The sequence below is a fragment of the Sus scrofa genome, chromosome 14, assembly GCF_054392235.1.
Source record: "Sus scrofa isolate SSC_HxYL_T2T_F1_AM1 chromosome 14, Sscrofa_HxYL_maternal_Yorkshire_Landrace_v2.0, whole genome shotgun sequence".
Lineage (NCBI taxonomy): Eukaryota > Metazoa > Chordata > Mammalia > Artiodactyla > Suidae > Sus > Sus scrofa.
Window position 1 is genome coordinate 82,029,634 of NC_139396.1, and position 19,462 is coordinate 82,049,095.

General features: G+C 47.7%; 1 protein-coding gene across 3 annotated transcripts in view; it reads right to left on the minus strand.

Annotated features, from left to right (window-relative positions):
* Positions 1-19,462, minus strand: part of GALNT2 (polypeptide N-acetylgalactosaminyltransferase 2) — a 179,893-nt gene that overhangs the window by 20,645 nt on the left and 139,786 nt on the right. For all 3 annotated transcript variants that reach the window (XM_001927774.7, XM_021073538.2, XM_084996883.1), the window contains 7 exons: positions 15,461-15,559; positions 15,146-15,213; positions 14,830-14,895; positions 8,059-8,180; positions 6,122-6,209; positions 2,756-2,843; positions 1,404-1,507 (listed from right to left, as the gene is read on the minus strand). In XM_001927774.7, coding sequence (XP_001927809.5) covers positions 1,404-1,507; positions 2,756-2,843; positions 6,122-6,209; positions 8,059-8,180; positions 14,830-14,895; positions 15,146-15,213; positions 15,461-15,559 — 635 coding nt within the window. The remainder of the gene's footprint in view (positions 1-1,403; positions 1,508-2,755; positions 2,844-6,121; positions 6,210-8,058; positions 8,181-14,829; positions 14,896-15,145; positions 15,214-15,460; positions 15,560-19,462) is intronic.

Here is a 19,462-nt window from a genome sequence, read left to right on the forward strand (position 1 = left end):
CGGTGTTTCCTGATGGCTGGACTTGCACGAAGCCCCAGCCATGTCTGCGGAGCAACAGTGACTCAGAACTGCCTTTAGAAGGTTAATCCTTCTGAAACCTTTCCTGCACAGAGGACTTCAAAAGCCCTGCCTAAATCAATGCATAGGTGAAAAACCCAAAAGCATCTGACTCAGGTCCTTTGATCTGATGTAGTGACCGAGTCTATGCAAGTTTTTGCATCAACCAGGCACAACCTCCCTCCACAGATGACAATCACGAACATTACCACCGGGAAACACGAGAAGAATGAAAAACAACAGGCTGGTCTAGTTGAGTCTTCTAAACAAATCAATCACTCCATCAAAGATCTGTTACAAGATTACTAAAAATGACAGTGGCACCGACTTACTTTTTTCTTTTTGCCCCTTCCTCCCAGAATCCATCTCTCCAAGGGAAGGGGTAATTTAATAGCATTCAATAGCCAAGGAGACTCATCTCAAAAGCTTCAAGTGAAACGAACAAAAACCCCTAAGCAGATGAAAATAAGAGACTTTCTATCTTTCTGCAGTAAATACCATGCAGCTACCAACAGAGACCAACACCTATACAATTTCATTGTCCCTAACACGGGTAAAAATGACCTACATGTTATTCAAAGAAACTTCAAACAAAACAATTCACAACATAGTCAATGAAGGACTGAAGGGCCAAGGCCTCTGCCCCATCTGACCCCACAATCACCATTCAGTTAGCCCGACAGGGCTCATTTGCACACCCTGTGGCTGAAAATGAATCTCAGAGCCTGCAATGTCCCCCTCATTTTAGTCAGCTCGCTTTCCAAACCCTTGGATTCAGAGCACACTAAAAAGTGTGCATTTTCTTCCAAAGACTTAATCTGTATTCTAGCTCCTGACTTGTATAAGGCAACACATTCTAATGCCGACCTGAGATACTTTTTTTGTCTTTTTAGGGCATGCAGAAGTTTCCAGGCTAGGGGTCAAATTGGAGCTGTACACCACAGCCACAGGAACACGGGATCCGAGCCACATCTGTGACCTACCCCACAGCTCACGGCAAAGCCGGATCCTTAACCCACTGAGCAGGCCGGGCCCAGGGATCAAAGCCACATCCTCATGGTTCCTAGTTGGATTCTTAACATGCTGAGCCACAAAGGGAACTCCCTGAGACACTTTTAAGAGTAAGACGAGTGCTATGTGCACATCACAGGGAGACTAACAGTGTCCCATAAATGGTCACTCTAATGTCTTTAGCAATCTTTTCCAATCAGCACCCTGCATACCACACACTCTCACTGAAGAGTCTTAGAGCTTCTCATTTCTCCCTCCTGATGGGCAGGTAAAGCGCGTAGTTGTGCCAGAACTGCAAAGAGTGTGGTGTCTGAGGACACGGCACTCATACGTACCCAGGTTTTCTCCTCCCCACACATCCATCATCATGTCGTATTTCCCTAGTTCTTCGAAGTAGAACTTATCCATCACGAACAACCCTCCAGCAATCATTGGGGTTCTAAAGAGGCAGAGCGGGAGAAGAAGGAAAGGTTGGAGGTCAAGGTTAGATTGCAGCATTCTAATGACAAGTTCAAGCCTACCAGCTGACCTTCATAGTAACGGCACAGCCCTGGTTCTCTGCTCACAGCTCTGGTGCCCCTCTGCCTCTGCTGCTGTTTTCAAATGCCAACCCCCACCCCGCTGCCCTGGCTCAGATGCCCCCAGGTACACGAGCTGCCCTGGCACTGGGATGCTTACTGACAGCAGCCCAGGCAAGTACTTGGCTTGTCTGGCCCTCAGGTTATAAAAAGTAATAGGCACGAAGCACCGCATGCTTAGGAGATGCTTGATGCCACCAGTCACCCTTTGTCCTTGTCCTCGTCCTCGCCATGGGGCAGCTTCCTCCTCTGTGGGATGGACCATCACTTTTCATTTTCCCATCAGTGCAGGGACAGGCCAACACCAGAACCCCAGCCCTATTCCCTCGGAGAGGCTGAGATGTCAAAGCCACATGCTGCCCATCTGAGCTCACTGCTGATGGGGCAAACGCTGCATGGACACAGCACTGGGGTGGGAAGGGCTCCCCCTAACCACGTGCCCCCAAGAGGCATTCTGCCTCCACCTGAGGTCCAGGACGTGGCTGGGCCTGAGAGCCAGCGGGAACCAGCAAAGGGCCTCCTCTGTGCACAAATGGGAGGCAGAGCCGATGTGGAAGGGGAGCTGCCTTCCCCGGGGCAGCAGGGGGCTCACATGCTGCCACCCCCTCCCCAGTCCCTGAGGTCGACATGAGACTGCGTGCTGCTGTAAATGCTCTACATCTGAGACATGAAGGATGTGGAATCGACAGATGTGATACAGAGAGAAAAAAAAAAATCTCAAAATGTGGTGGCAGAGACTGTTCCTTTTTTTTGGGGGGGGGGGTGGCAAACCCTCAGCATAATGAGGTTCCCAGGCTAGGAGTTGAATCAGAGCTGTAACCAACGGTCTATGCCACAGCCACAGCAACGTCAGACCTCAGCTACAATCTGCAACCTACACCTCAGCTCACAGCAATGCCAGATTCTTAACCCACTGAGCAAGGCCAGGGGTTGAACCCAAGTCCTCATGGATACTAGTTGGGTTCGTTAACTGCTGAACCACGATGGGAACCCCTGAGACTGTCCCTTGAGCTGAGACCCAGGAAGCTGGTATGAGTCCACTCGGTGCCAAGAGGATGTGTGGCCAGAGTCTAGTGTCTTATCTGGGATGGGGGACACCTGGCACTTACTTTATGGGGGCGACCGGGTTCCCCTGCCGGGCCCGTCTCTGCTCAGGCGTCATGTAATCCCATTTGAACACCAAGTTCCAGTCGAAACCTGCCGGTCACAGAAAAGAAACACAGGACGCTGTGACATCAGGCTGTCTGCTCCCTGGCCCCGTGTCCCTCGTGGCTCAAACATACTTGGTATTTGGAACAGACTCACTGAAAAGCACATCAAGAAAAATAAAAAACTAAGAAGAAGCAGCGGGAAGAGAGAGTGACTAGGGGTGGGGGCGGGAGGAGCTGGCAGTGCGACCAGCGGGGAGGGCTTACATGGAATCCTCCTTCCACAGGAAGCTCCCCCAAAACACAAAACATAGGTCAGACCTTTCTAAAATCAAAATGCGTACAAGTAAACATGAAACAAGAGGAATGGAGTCTGTGAGTCGCAACCACTGTGTAACTAAGGGCTGTAAGGGGGCGAGAAAGAAGAGAGACCACAGATAAAACCAATCTGCCTGTGCCCCATCATGGGCCCAGGGGAGGGAAGGCGGGGCAGGCGGGGAAGGGAGGGCGCAGAGGACAGGTTCCCGGGGCCACAAACGCTGCTCCTCAATGTCTAGATCGAGACCCACACAGGGTCAGTGAGGTGGGAGAGGGAACACTTTCAGATGGAAATGAGCCAACGGAAATAATGAAGGGGGCAAGTGAGCTGCAATTTCTGATAAGAGGTACCTGCCCCGGGTCACTTCTAGAATCCACAGGCCCACCTGGGTCTGGCACCTGGATGTGGATCCTGGCTTTTGCAGGCCCCTGGCTCACAGCTGTCAGGTCTTGTCCCTACTCAGAAGGTACCTGGCGCACTCCCATGGACACTCCCCAGAGCACGGGGGACCTTTCTTGACAACACCTGGCCCTTTGTACTGTGCTTCCCAGGGTCTGAGAGCCAGGCTGCTCTGCTCCCGGGCAGTCCATCCCTCAGCTCTGTCCCTGGGCTCTCTGCCATCAGGCTTTCTGCCCACAGGGCTGGGGCAATGCCCAAGTTTGGCTTTCTTGTCTGTGTGCTGGAAATCCAGGATCTGTGTGCTCTGACGATCCCAGGGCCTGCAGCCTGAACACGGCAGGGTGGCAGGCAGGCTCTGGGGCTCCCAGTTCAGCAAAGGGACCCAAAAGTGCCCCCACTGTCACTGCAGAGCGGAGCAGGCTAGCAAAAGAAAGTGCAGGCCTGGGGGATTGGGCAGCAGGGACAGTAAGACATGAAGAGGAAACTGACACAGGCCCTGTGCTGATGTCCTATGGAGCCTGGCCCTCCCCATGCACCACCAGCCAGAGAAACAACAGACATCTGGCTGCCTGGTTGACATGGACATAATGTTACCTGCACTGGGGGGGGGGGATGTGCATTATTATTTTACTAATTTGGTAGATTTTTAAAATCTGCTGAAAACACCATCACTGGTTTTTTTTCTGTTTGTTTGTTTTGTCCCCTAAAGGGATTTTGTAAAATGCTAGAACAAGTCTGGCCCTTCTAGAATGGCAGGAGGCCCACACCCCCAGCAGAACCACCCCATCTTGCCGCCCTGCACCTGCTCGGACATGAGCACCTGCAGTGGGAGAAGGAGCCATCCCTTCTCAGCTCCTGCAAGCCCTTGGGGGGTAAGATGTTCTGGACACTGAGCTTTCCTGGCAGCCAAGATCTGTCCTCGTAAAGCCCACATTCTTACCATTTGCTAAGAATGTCCTAAATCTTGTTTCCCAGCCCGTACGGGCCCCTAGCAAGTCTGCCTCCCGCTGGGGCCTCGGCAGGGTCACTGGTGACCTCATTGCTCTGGTGGCTGTGCTGTCATTGCCCCTGATTCTCAGATTGATGCTGAGGAGCAAAAGGGTAACCACCTGCCCATAGCAACCACACCCAGGGGAGGCGCCAGCGCCCAGGGCTCCACTGGCCCCAGCTCGCTGCTTTCTGAGGTTCCATCCAGTTTCAGAATTTTACTGTCTTCTTTCTTCCTTTTTAGGGCCGCACCCACAGCATATGGAAGTCCCCAGGCTAGGGGTCGAATCAGAGCTGCAGTTGTCAGCCTACACCACAGCCACAGCAACACTAGATCCTTAACCCACTGAGAGAGGCCAGGGATCGAACCCGCATTTTCACAGAGACTACATTGGGTTCTTAACCCCCGAACCACAACGAGAACTCCTTGTCTTCTTTTTCTGAGGTCTGTCTCTGTGTCTATCTGGAATAGTCCATCTTCCAATCAGCTCAAAATGTTAAAGATGGGAAAAGAGGCCCCTCATCTTACATAAAGAAACCTGGGTGCCGGGCAGCTGGAAAAGACTTCTTTTGTCTCAGGCTTGAAGAATCAATAGTGAGTAACTTGCACACATGGAAGGCAAAGGCTTTGACATCTCTTATCTCTCTTTTAAAAGCCAACTTTGCTGACTCTGGCTCTCAGCCAAGTTCTGGGGTGAGGCTGCCCAACAGCTGAGTTTCAGAGCACGAAGAGTTTATCACTGGGCTGCGCAGGGTTCCCAAGGGGCACAGGTCCACCCCCAACCCCTACACGTAGTCCCGGGGACACAGGGACAACGGGATCGGTCCTCAGGGCAGGCTCGCATGATTCCTGTGCACCCATCAGCTTTGTGAAGCACCTTATGAGAACCAGGGTCCCAAGTGGGGTCCTCAAGCCCTTTCAGGGGGTCTGTGACTTCAAATCTCTTCAAATCTCTTCTCCTATTTATACTAAAGTGTTACAGGACTCTTTCAATCTCATTCTTTCCCAAGTGCAGGACAAGTGTTCCAGGTGCTGCAGACCTGAGAGACCACACAGGTGTGCCTGTACCATGTCCCATCCCCGCCTCTCTCAGCCCTGCATCCCAACACAGCTGACGCTGGGAGGTGGAGCCCACCTGAGCTGCATCCTATGGGGCCTTCGATGATTTTTAAGAGGATCACATAGTCCTCTGAAGCTTGGGGAAGGTGGGTTTGCGGGAGCAGCCCTCAGGAAACTGAACAGTCACTGAGAGGAAAGGTTCCCTTGCAGGGAGGCAGGACATGGGTGGTGGTGGGGACAACAGCCAGGCCTTGGGGCCCAGGAGTCCAGTGAGGAGGGTGGCTGGGTCTCCAGCAGGAGACAGGCTTTGGGGGTCCAGGGGGAGGCATGCAGAGAGCAGAGAGCAGAGCCCACACCCAGCTCCCAAAGGGACAGCTCTGTGCACAGAGCCACCTGTCACAGCATCAGGTCAGACAGACTACAGAGGACATGCAGCTGCCCACTAAGGGAAGCAGGGCTGTCTCTCTCCCCCTTGGGGACCCCACTTGTTGAGCCCAGGGATGCTCCCCGCTGCCTGAAAGTGCTGTCACTGTTACTGTCCTGGGCCCCGAACAGTACCTACCGCCTTTTAGATCCGCGGATGCGCCCACGTACTGGAAGTTGTCCATGTTGATGACATCAATGATGGGGGACACCACGCGGGTCCTGTCCTGAAATGCAGCAAAGGCAAGAGTGGATGTTAGAGCCAAGAAGGACTAGCACAGGAGGAGGCGTGAGTATCCGTGGCCTCAGGGACCCACCTGCGGCCCCCACCAGCCACCTCAAGCCCCAGGGCTGGCCGTCAGCTCTGCGTGGGGCCAGGCATCCACAGCGAGGAGGAGAGGAGAGGTGCTGAGGGCCCCAGTGCTCTGCTCACAGCTGACAGGAGTGTTTCGGGGCCCATCCTGTTTCCCCAAATGTCAAACATCAACCACAGAGTAACTTCCATTCTGACCAAATCTGAGCTCAGCTGCACTGAAACATCAGCTGCAGGGAAGCTCAGGGAAGGGCTCGAGGCTGAGATGCCTACACAAGCAAGTTAGCAACACCAGCTCTGGGCCGAGGAGCTGTGAGGTGTGCAGAGGGCCAGCATCACGCGGCAGAAGTGAACCAAGCCAACCAGAGAACCCAGGTCCTGAGTCTGCCTGCCTTTGAGTCTCCAAACTCAGAAGAGGCCCCTAGACTGAGGCCCCTTTGTGCCACACAGTCACTCTTCTGGTGTTTGTAAACATCAGGCTTTTCCCTTCCCCACTCTCTTTCAATTGGGACAGTTCCTGCTGGTGGGGGACGCTGCCCTCTGCCGACAGTTAGCAAAGGAGTGGCTGCCCTCCTGAGCCATGGAAAGAACACAAATCGGCCGGAAGAACGACTTTGAAAAACAAATTAGTAACCGAATCAGCAGAGCTAAGAACATAGTACATCAGGGGACTGCACTCAGAGAACACTGGGAAGTTCCAACACCACCCAGATGCAAACTTACAGGGCAAACCTGAGTGGTACCTGAGAGCCGAGGGGGACACCTCTGCCTGGCTCAGCCTCAGGGCCTGTGGCGCGCATCAGGTCATAACTTGCACAACCTCCAGGTTCAGTTCCTTTGTTTATATTTCTTTTGAAAGGGCTGAAACTAGTGAGAATGACTATTCTCGCCTCTCCTATCCTTGGTTTAGAAGGAGAGGGTATTTAAACAAGCCTGAGAGTCTGACCGCAGGAGCGCATGGCCTCTCTGCCTCTGTGACACAGCTCAGTGGGGGCAGGGCAGGGGGCCTCCAGGATGGGGGCTTTCAGCTGGGCATGTGCATGGGCGTGAGAGGGGTTCAGTGAAACCTGCTCTGCATCCTGGCTCTGCCCTCTCTACGATTTTTGGCCACGATAGTGAAGCCCCCTGCACACCCACTCCTTCATCTGTCAAATGGGGGTGAGGCTTGGATTAAAGGTAACGTGCAGAGCGCCTAGCACGCAGCTGTCGCTCAGTAAACAGCCGTGGGCAGGAAGATCGCAAAACTGGCAGAGGTGTTCTCTCCTGTGTCATGACTCACTGCCCGCCAGCGACCCTTGCTCTGGTGCAGAAAGAACAACTTGCTCCTTTAATATTTCCCTAGTGCTTTCATGATGTTTCTTTAGGGTCCCAAGGAAGCGCTTTCTCAGTGGGGAGGAGAGAAAGTCAATAAAACAAGCAGAAGGCCAAGGAAATGTGACAAGAGGTCACATGTAACACTAGTGATGGTGTTTTGGGAAGGCACAGATGGTCCGACAGCCTCAAGCTGCCCCTCCCCCCCCACACCTGTGGGCCACACTCACCACTTCTGGGGGCCTTCGGGCTCCATCCTAAGTGCTCTGCCTCCTCTGAGCTCGGAGAGCCGCAAAATGCAAAGCTTCAGGCAGGGAAGGCGGACCCTCCCAAGGAAAAGGCCATCGTAAAGGAACCTCGCCGGCCGGTGCTGCCCCCACTGCCCCTTGATTCTTCCCCTACTGATGGATCCTACAGTGGACAGCATCCTTGTGGAGCCCGGCCCGCCTCACCTCGGCCACCCTCTCCAGGAGGGGCTCCAGCCAGTGCTCGTTGCACTCGCAGTGGCTGTCCAGGAACGTCAGGACCTTGGCCTGGGCCGCGTCCGCCCCCCGCACCCGTGAGCGCATCAAGCCTGTGGAGAAAGGCACGTCAGGGGGACAACTTTGGGTACCTGAGAAAAAGGACATGCACGGCACCCCCAACACCTATGTCAACACCTCCCCCGTGGGGCGACGCAGCCTCCTTGAAGGGCAGGGTCACCAGGACACGTGTGGCGGGGATCAGCACTGCCCTGAGGTTACCAAGTCTAAGACTCTGTCAGGACCTTTTAAAAAAGTGATTGGATGACAAGAGAAAACAACTTGGGAACACTGCTTTCTAAGGAAGGCATTTACATAACTGAAGTCTCCTTTACCAAGCCTGCTGAAACGTGGAACTTCTAACTTGCCTCTGACACAGCAATAGAGGGTTCTAATTAATGAGGCTATGGAATGTGTCATCCAGACACTTCAAGGAATAATGGGGCCAATTGTAATGGCGATAATTTAATGACAGCTGTATTGCAAACACCTTTGTCTTCTAAGACTAACCACAAGCCAAAGTCACATAAACAATAAAGCCCCATGGTTTAGCTTTTACATAAAATTAGTTAACATTATTGGTCAGATTACACAATTTACATACTTGAGATGTGTTAATAATACACCTTATCACGCAAAGTCTTATCATAAATAGCATATTTATCACTAGTTGGTGTGGTCATAAGTGGCTTTTTCAGGGCACATGGGCATTCTTCACACATGGAGATGAGGACTATTATTACAACCAGGGAGGGCAAGTGTTTTAAGGTCTTTACACCATGATGGTCAACATGGGCTTTCAATGATTTTTAAAGAGCTGCATGTTAGAATAAGGGCCAAAGGCAGAGATTTCTAGTTCTGGTATCACAAAGCAGCTTGTAGTAGGCAACCCCTCATGCAGAGAACAAATATAAACTCTGAGCAGAACAGAAAATGCAACTACTGAAAAGGGCTAGAGCAGCCAGAAGCAGGCAGGAATGAGAGGGCGTTCAACCCTTCAAAGAAGAAAATCACATACAGTGAAATCCAAGTTTACATGGTACTCCTCCCAAGGTGACTCTCCTAGCTACCACCATGCAGCCTTTTGGGTTTGAGGTGGAGGGGACAGTTTGGGGTTTCTAGGATGGCTGGAAACAGAGAGAGGAGATCCTGAGAAGGAGGTAAGCCCTGAGTCTGGTGATAAACCCCCCTTAAATCTCTGGCTGATTCCTGAACCTGTAGCCACAGGGGAGACTCCAAGAAGCCCATGAAGAGAGACGATTAGAAGGCAAAAGAACTGGGATTTCAGCTGGCATCAGGACATTACATTTAGCACTTGACTTCTGCCAAGTGAGAAGGGCTTGGCAAACACCTCAGTTCTACAAAAACTCCAGAAGGAACATATGTAGGAATGCAGACAACATCTCAGGAATAAGGGATTCACCCAAGACATCCTCATCCTAGCAAAGTACAAAGACAAGCCTATGCAAGTCCAAGGTCATGAGCCAGTAATTTAATTGCCCAATACAAAAAAAGATAATAGAATCTAGTGTCTCTACAACATACCATTCACAGTCTCTAATATAAAATTTAAAAATCAGTAGACATGAGAAGAAAAACATGGGATCTGTACTGAGAAAAAAAAGTCTACGGAAACTCACCCTGACATGACTCCGATGTTGAAATGAGCAGAAGACGATTTAAAGCAGCTATTATAAAAGAAACTTTGTCTAAGAACGCCAATGAAATGACGACTCTAATGAGCAAACAGATAGAAAATCTCACCAGATAAATGAAAATGGTAAGAATAAAATGGACATTCCAGAACTGAAAACTGCAATTATCTGAACTGAAAAATTCACTGACTGGGCTTAACAGTAAATTAGAGATGTCAGAAGGATCAGTGAACATGAAGATGGATCAAGAGAAGTTGATCTATCTGGTGACCAGGGGAAAAAAATATTGGAAGAAAGAAAAAGTCTGAGTAATAAGCTATGGACAATATCAAGTGGTATAACATCCAGAGTCCAAGAATGAGGCAGAAAAAAAAATACATGAAGAAATAAAAGGCCAGTAAGATCCCAAATTTTGTGGAAAACATCAACTTTCATACTCAAAGGGATCAGCAAACCTGGAGCAGGATAAATATAAAGCAAAGCAAACTTAGGCATGTCACAGTCAAGCTGCTAAAAACCAAAGATAAAGAAACAACCTGAAATCGGCCAGCATACATACGAAGAATCAACAATAGAGGTGACATCTACATTCTAAACAGAAAAACAGGCCAGAATACACTAGAATGACATTTTAAAAGTGCTGACTGAAAAACTAATGGTCCAACTCAGAATTCTATTCAGAGAAAATATTCTTCAGTAATGAAAGAGACTTTTCAGATGAAGAGAAATCGAGAGATTTTATTGCCAACAAGAAAAAAATAAAGTTCTCATGGTTCTCTGGGCTGAAGAAAAATGACAATAGAAGGAAACTTGAATCTATGGAAAGACATGAAGACACCGGAAATGAAAAATATGAGGATAAATTTTATTGTCCATTTATATATTCTAAATTCTTTATAAGATAGCTGACTCTTTAAAGCCAACATTTTAACACTGCACTGTGTGGTTTAACACATATCATAACAATGTATGAAGGAAAACACATGATAAATGCAAAGGACAAGGAAAAGAATGGAATTAAACTGTTGCAAGGTTCTTATATTTTATATAAAGGTGTATTGACTCTAAGTAGACAGTTATAAGTTAAAGATGCATGCTGTAATCCTCAGAGCAACCCCTCAAAGAAATATACAGCTAAAAAACTACAAGAAAAATTAAAATGGTACACCAAATATATCTATTTCTATAAATCTATATATCTATCCCTTCGAATTATATTACAAAGCTATAGTGATCAAAATAGTATGGCACTGGCCAGACACACAGATCAATGGAATAGAATGGAGAGCCCAGAAATAAACTCACACACATATATGGACAATAATTTACAACAAAGGAACCAAAAAATGCACAGTAGGGAAAGGATAGTCTCTTCAATAAATGGTGTTGTGACACTGGACAGCCACGTGCAAAAGAATGAAACTGGACCCCTACCTACATCACACACAAAAATCAACTCAAAATGGATTAAAAACTTGAATGTTAATACCTGAAACCATACATAACACTGTAAGTCAACTCTAATAAAAAAATTTTAAAAGTCCCGAAACCATAAAACTCCTAGAAGAAATACAGGTAAACTCCTTGGTATCAGTGCTAGGAATGTTTTAAGTCTGACACCAAAGCCAAGGCCACAAAAGCAAAAATAAACAAATGAGCCTACATCAAACTAAAAAGCTTTTGCACAGCAAAGAAAGAAAAGGAGAAATTAATTCACAAAATGAAAAGGCAACCTATGGAATGGGAGAAAGTATTTGCAAATGATTTATCTGATAAGGAATATCCAAAATATATAAAGAACTCATACAATTCAAGAGCAAAAAAACAAAAATGAAACAAAAATAATCCAATTAAAAATGGGCAGAGGTACTGAGAAGACATTTTCCCAAAGAAGACATGCAAATGAACAACAGGTATATGAAAAGATGCTCAACATCACTAATCACGAGGGAAATGTGAATCAAAACCACAGTGAGATATCACCTCACACTTGTCAGAATGGCCATCATCAAAAAGATAAGATATACCAAGTACTGAAGGGGAAAAGGGAACCCTGGTGCACCGTTGGTAGGAATATAAATTGGTGCAGCCACTAAGAAAACAGTACATGAGTTCCCATTGTGCCTCAGGAGAAACAAATCTAACTGGCATCCATGAGGATGCAGATTTGATCCCTGGCCTCACTCAGTGGATTAAGGATCCGGCATTGCTGTGAGCTGTGGCGTAGGTCACAGATGCAGCTCGGATCTGGCGTTGCTGTGGCTGTGGCATAGGCTGGCGGCTACAGCTCCAATTTGACCCCCAGCCTGGGAACCTCCATAGGCCAAGGATGTGGCCCTGAAAAGACAAAAGACAAAAGACCAAAAAAAAAAAAGAAAGAAAGAAAACAGTATGGAGTGCCTTCAACAAAAGAGAAGTAGAACTACCATATGATCTAGCAATTCCAAGGAAATAACATCACTACCTCGAAGAGATGTCTGCACCCCCATGTTCACTGCAGCATCATTTATAATAGCCAAAACCTCGAAGCAACCTAAATGTCCACTGATGGATGAATGGATAAAGAAATCATGATACACACATACCGAAGAATATTATTCAGCCATACATAAGAAAGAAATCCTGCCACTTACAGCAACAACATGAATGGACTTTGAGGGCATTATTTTTTTAATGAAAAAAAATATTTTTTACTAAAGTATAACTGATTTACAATGTTGTGTCAATTTTGAGGGTATTATGCTACATGAGCTAAATCAGAGAAAGACAAATACTCTATGAGCTCACCAGTTTGTGGAATCTAAATTAACTCACAGATGCAGAGAACAGAGTAGGTTGCAGGGGCGGGGGAGGGGGGAATGGGTGAAGGCGATCAAAAGGCACAAACTTCCAGTTATAAAATAAATACGTCCTCAGGATGTGACAAATGGCATGCTGACATAGTCAACACCGTATTGCAGATTTGAAAGTTGCCAAGAAAGCAGGTCTTAAAAGTTCTTATTGAAAGAAAAAAAAAAAAAACCTGTAACTGTGTAAGGTGACTGGTATTAACTAAACGATATATACATCTATCAAATTATCGTGTTGTACACCTCAATCAAATACAATGTTATATGTCGATTAAATCTCAATAAACTTGAAAAAAGGTCACTTCACCAGGCAGGACAGTAGGTACAGAGGAACAAAAAGCACGTGGGACAGATAGAGAACCTGGCCTGTGAGCATGGTTTTGGCCCCGCTCCTGGCATTAAGTAGCTGGAAGGCCTTGAGCAAGCCATGTAACCTCTTCCAGCTTTAATATCTCCATCTGCACTACAAGAAGGAATAGATTTTCAACTTTCAACATACACAGTATCTAAGCAGCTTGAAAAATACAGGTGTCCAGGCTCCATCCTTGGAAATCCAAAAGCTTTAATTCACTTGTGGGTAGGGTCAAGGCATAAGCGTCTTGAATTCCCCAGGTGACGGCAACAAATAGATAAGAATCACTGGCACAATTAAACCCCCAGCACTAACTGAACCCAAGGTTGCTCCTTCACTGCCATGATTTTATGCAGTTGATGTTGTCTGTCATCTCATAGCATCACTATGAGCATGTGTGTGTATGTTTAAATATAAAGGACAGACACACAGCACACGTAGATGTTTGTATGAGTGCATTTTCTCCAACTATCACATTCCTCGCTTGTTCCATGTAATCTGGCTTCCCACAACTGCCCCTCCTCATTCCTTCCTGAAACAATGAGCCCCATGGATGTGGGCTCTTACCCAAATGAACAGCCTAACTTAAAGCAAATGGGAAGTTTCTATTGAGATGAGCACTGTTTTTGATTTCTAAGCAGGTAAAAAGACCTCTCTGATAAGACTAGCAAATGGTTTGCCAGTTACGAAATGCCAACATGAAAAATAATTTCTTGCTTTTTTTTCCTTCTCTTATCTTTTTTTTTCTTTTTCCTGTGTCATTGGACACTCTGGGTTAGAATTCAGAAAGTTATTGTGTAGTTTCTTTAGGGGCACACACAATGCAAGATTTTGGTTTGATCTAAGCTCAGGCAACAGATGTGAGCCCAGCAAACAGAGCTGGCTTAGGGGCAAGGCTGACCCCACTGCTCATGCCTCTTGACCATCTGGATCGATGATCTTAATTGGTTAAAATATGGTGTTGACAACATCACCCTAACAAGCTCACCCACTTTATTGGCTGATCAGATTCTTGCTAAGAAACACCGCATTCTTCAACTCCAGCTGGACTGCAGAAGAAAGAGCTTGTTCACTGATCAAAGAGCGCAGCCACTGTACCAGGATCAAGAGAGTCATCCTGATATAGCAAAATTGGCACATGTTTTAGAGCTCCATGATTTTCCTTCAGGAAGCCTTCTGAGGACCACAGAGGAGCCTAGAATCCAGCCACCGAGCTCTCCACCAGCTCTGATGCGCTGGTTGTTAATTACACTGTGATTTCAGCTCCCTTTCCAGACACTTCAAAGTAATGCTTTCCCTTCTGGAGTCTCTCTTCTAACCGCCAATAATAAAGTAAACTCGATGAGACCAGCTCTAGCAAAGGAGAGACTGATGGCCGGTTTCTAGACGGGTGCTTGCAAAACACAATAAGCAAGTATTTTCCCTTTCATTTTGGATGGTCCACCTTCAGCAGGCTGTCAAACCTGAAACCCTATTATCTTATGAGATGCCTGGAGCATGGAGTCATTAAAGTTATCATCACTCTCTCTCTGATTTTCTTCTAAAAACAAGTACTCAAGGGGCGGATAAGACTTCCTAGGTTGTGAAAGAGAGAAAGCAGTTTTCAAAACACAGAAAGAAAAATGTGATTTGAACTCCCTCCCTAGTACACGAACAACTTCAATTAGTTAAGCTTTGACTGTCCTCCCATGTTTGGGCAGGAGAGGCTCCCAACAGACTCTGCAAGAGGGTGACAAGGACTAGATAGTTCATTGTTCTTGCAGCTGTAATACTTCTTCAAGTTATTACTGGGCTCAGGAAAAGTCAGATTTCAACTGTCTTGGACCAGAATTAAGAAAAGCCTTACCTTCTCGCCGATCATTTCTGAGAACCCGCACTTTCTCGATTTTCCCCAAGAGAGCCCCATCTTCGGCTAGGATGAGAAAACAAGCAAAGCTTCTAAACATCAAGTTTACGCAGGGCCTGGTGTGCCGGCTCGGTGACTCCCCAGCACCCATGGGCTCACCATCCCCTCGGGGCATCAGAGAGGCGCCTCCTTGCTGCAGCCCCAACTTCTGGCCTTTTCTTGAAACTCATCCTTAGCACCCATAGCCCAGGAAGGCTGGCACCCAGGAGAAGGGTCAGACTCAGGGGTGGGGTAGGTGTGACTGGTCTCTACTTACGGTCATTGCTGTAGTCATCCACCAAGATGATTTCTTTTATCAGGTGAGGCGGGCTTTTCTTAAGCACACTGAGGGAAGACGGAAAGGTCAAGTGGTGGGCATTTAGGGGTGTGACTGGGGGGGTGGGCAATTTGCATACTTGGCCCCCTCCCTGTGCTGCACGGTCAGTCAGGTGACCTGTCTACTGCTGTCTACTGCTGTCGGTCAGGTGACCTGTCTACTGCTGGGGACCCAGCCCTCATCCAGTATTCTTGCCAGGGAGCACCCCCCATGACCTGCGAAGGGTAGACGACGGGTGGCAGCTGCTGGCCTCACCTGACCACTGTCCTCAGCAAGGCCGACCTGGCTTCATTGTGAAACGTGATCACCACGCTGGTGGCCGGCAGATCCACCCGCCACTGCTTCCGCTGACACCTGCAGGAAGAGAAAGGACGTCCTGAGTAATGAGCCTGGACCAGCCACAGCCAGGCCCCTGACCACCCTCGAGTGGCTGGCCCTGCAGGACCAGCCCTCCAGGGTGGACCTGTCATCTGCAGAAGGCACTGGTCTATCCTGAGAAAGCACAACAACAGGACATCGGGAAACAGAAAAACACAACCAGAGCAACATTTTCAACGATGAAAGATTTCAGCAGAAAGTAACATATTGAGAACATCTTTCTCACATGTTGAAAAAAAAAGCATGTTTTAAAACACTGAAATCCCATTTACTCTCGCATGCAGATACACCTCTAGAGATGTGCTTTTCACAATTCACAGTGGTTATTTCAGAGGGTGGAACCAACTGGGTACTGCTGTTTCTTTCTCGTTCCCCACTTGGCTGGCAGCAAGCACATGGAACTGCTATGATTCTTGCCAGGTTCTATCTGGAGCCGGCACTACCCCACTGAGCACTCCCCCAATCCTGGACAGTGGGACATATGCCCCTCACCTCGCCAGACTGTGCCCAAGTGACATAGATGATGGGGGTGCAGGCTAGGGCTGATGAGTGAAGGATGGATGGATGGATGGGCCCCTGAGCCCATCCTCCATCCTTCCTTCCATGCTCAGCGGTACTGAGAAAACCCAGAGATGCTCTGAAGAAAGTTGATTCCAGCCTGCACGCTACGGGCAGACTACAACAGGCACTTGTCAGGTCTGGTCCTTGCAGACAGATACGAGACCGCGAGGGCACAGAATGACTATTTAAAACACAGGATTCTCTGAGTTTCTGCTATGGCACAACAGGATCGGTGGTGTCTCTGCAGTGCCAGGACACAGGTTCGATTCCCTGACCCAGCACAGGGGGTTAAAGGATCTTGCGTTGCTGCAGTTGTGGCATAGGTTGTAACTGCGGCTTGGATCTGATCCCTGGGCTGGGAACTCCTTATGTCACAGGTACAGCCAAAAAAATTTTAAATAAATAAATAAAACAAAGGACTCTGCAGCTCCAAGCTGAAGATGCCAAAGCATCATCCAGCAGGAGACAGAAAGGACCAGTAAAGGCAGATCAGGGTCAGTAGAACAGAACAAAAGGGACACTTTAAGTCCTTCAAAGGCTCCATGAACTGGAAGAGCATGCCAGGGTGGGGGTGACGGTGCAGAGAACGCCTACACCAGACCCCTGATGTGGGCTTACAGCTGCTGGCAAAGTGCATTGGAGAGTTCCCAGGCTGGTGGAACTGCTGATGCCAGGTCAGAAGAAACTGGGGCAGACAGCTAAAGCACCTTTGGCCTCTGGAAGTGGTTCTTGACCAGTCATTTTGTACCCAAGGTCAAGAGGGCAAATGGGATAAGGACCATCTGCTGGCCCCCAGGACAAGGTTCTCCCACCCCCCAACCCTGTGCTGCATTCATCATCTGGGGGCTATCGACGGCCACACCACCCTAAACATGCCCAATCTCATCTGATCAGGTTTGGAAGAAGCTGAAAAACCTTCCATGGGGCTAATACCTTTTCAAGAACTTGTTTGACTCCTTAGTGCTTCATGTGGTTGACCAAAGCTGTAAGTGATTTGCTCCCAGAATTAAAGCTTTTACATTCAAAGGGAAACCAGTAGGAAAAGGAGAAAGTTTTTTTGTTTGTTTGTTTGTTTTTTTAAATCTTTGGAGCTTGGCCACAGCTAAAAATATTAGAGCAGCTGAGATGCTCAAGCGGCTGCTGGGTAGGAACGGGCATGCCTTGGAGGAAAAGAGCGGTCAACGGACGCTGATTTTCCCTTGTGACTGGGAAAACACTTCAGAGAGCGGTTTTGAAAATGAGCAAGAAAAGCAGCACAATTAAAAAGCAATTAGGTCAGATCACAAAATGGGCTGCTTCTGTTTCTTTTAGTTATACAGATAGCCAGATTTTAATTAACCATGAGGAAACGACACAATACACCAGTTGCTGTTGCTTGGGAGAAGAGTGCGTTCTGGAATTAAGATCGTACATCACTGCAGCTCCTGACGCCAAAGTCTTTAATGATAAGTAGATTGATAAACTAGGGTATTTTTTGGGTTTTTTTTCCCACCCAATTTCAAGAATTCACCAATTGTTAGATTAGGAAGTAAGAAGTAAAACGCTGCAAGGTGTAACTAAACAAATGACCCACAAACGTCATTCCCAGGAACTCAATCTGTGAGATGAGTGAGATAAGAACACCACAGAGGAGGCCAATACCTCTGCAATTAGGTCCCACACAACCCAGTGCGGAGCTCCGGGCCCCACAGGCTGTGCGGAAGGACTGACTGACCACTGACCATGGGCTCCTGCAGCCACGGGAGAATTCAGAGGGAGAAGAAAGCACTCTTCATGCTCAAGTCACAGTAAACGTGACCGACCCAATCGTGTCCTTGTCTCTCATTTTCTGTCTCTCGGCAGGAAGCCTGTCTCCCATGAGCTCTTGGAAGTCTGAAGCGGCTCTGGAACCATTTTTCTGAACATCCAGGGTGGCTGCACTCACATCACTTTATTAAAATTCCTCTACATAGTCAGGAGGCATAACAATTTTGCTAGGAAATAGCAATTAGGAAATTTAAGAGGAATAACCCATTTCTCAAGTAAAGCACGGTGGCGAGTAATAGAGTTTCAGGGTGTGTGTAGATATGTATGGATATGAATTCAGATCCTAAGTTCTCACCCTGAGCCAGGAAAAGGGGGGGGGGGGTGTTGAAGGATTTCTTTAAAAGGAAACATAAGAAATCTTGCATGTAAAGAGCCCTGTGCCTGCCAGGCAGCTCTCACCACTCCAGAGCTGGTGAAAGAACGCCTGATATAGAAGCCCGAGGGGGCGTTGACTGCCAGGGGCGCTGTCGAACTCAAGATTTCTCTGGGAACTGAGGAGATGCTGTGGTTAATCTGAAATTAGCATCAAAAAGATTGTGCCATTAGTTCTGTTCTCCCTCCCTGACAACTCAGTGAAGCAGTGGGAGGCTGTGAGGATGGGCTTCCGGTCAAGTTCACTGAGTTACCAAGGGTCCCTCTGGTAACTCCTTGTCCAACAAAATGGAGACCTGAAAAACTGGGAAAATTAGGGATTTTTCAATATCCCTAATTTAAGGAACCTCCATACTGTTCTCCATAGTGGTTGTGCCAGTTTACATTTGCACAAACAGTATAGGAGGGTCCCCTTTTCCACACTCTCTCCAGCACTTATTGTTTTGTAGACTTTTTGATGATGGCCGTTTTGACTGATGTGGGGGTGATAGCTCATTGTAGTTTCAATTTGCATTTTTCCAACAATTAGTGATGTCGAGCATCTTTTCATGTGTTTTTTGGCCGCAGAAACACATGAAACACGTCTGTCTTCTTTGGAGAAATGTCCATTTAGATACTCTGACCATTTCTTACTTGGGTGGTTTTTCTGATACAAAGCTGTATGAGAGGTGGCTGGGATTAATATATACACACGATGATATATAAAGCAGATAAGTAACAAGGACCTGCTGTATAGCACAGGGAACCTACCCAAAATTCTGCAATAATGTATATAGGAAAAGAATCTGAAAAGGAATGGATATATGTGTATGTATAACCGATTCAGTTTGCTGTGCACCTGAAACTAACACAACATTGTATGTTAACTATATTCCAATAAAAAAAATTTTTTTTAATCCCTAATTCAGCTTCCCATTTCTCTGAGACCAGACAGCTATCACATCTGAACTCCTAACTGGCTGATGTCAAGGCCACTGAGCTCCCAGCCCTCAGGGCGAGGAACACTCCTGCCTCTCGGAGGCTTGTCTTCAATGGAGATGTTACACTTGGTGAAATTATCAAACACACATCCTCAGAACTGGAAAGCTGGGGCCTCTGCTTATTAACGTGAAAGGTTGTCCCAGGGTGCGGCGAGGAGTA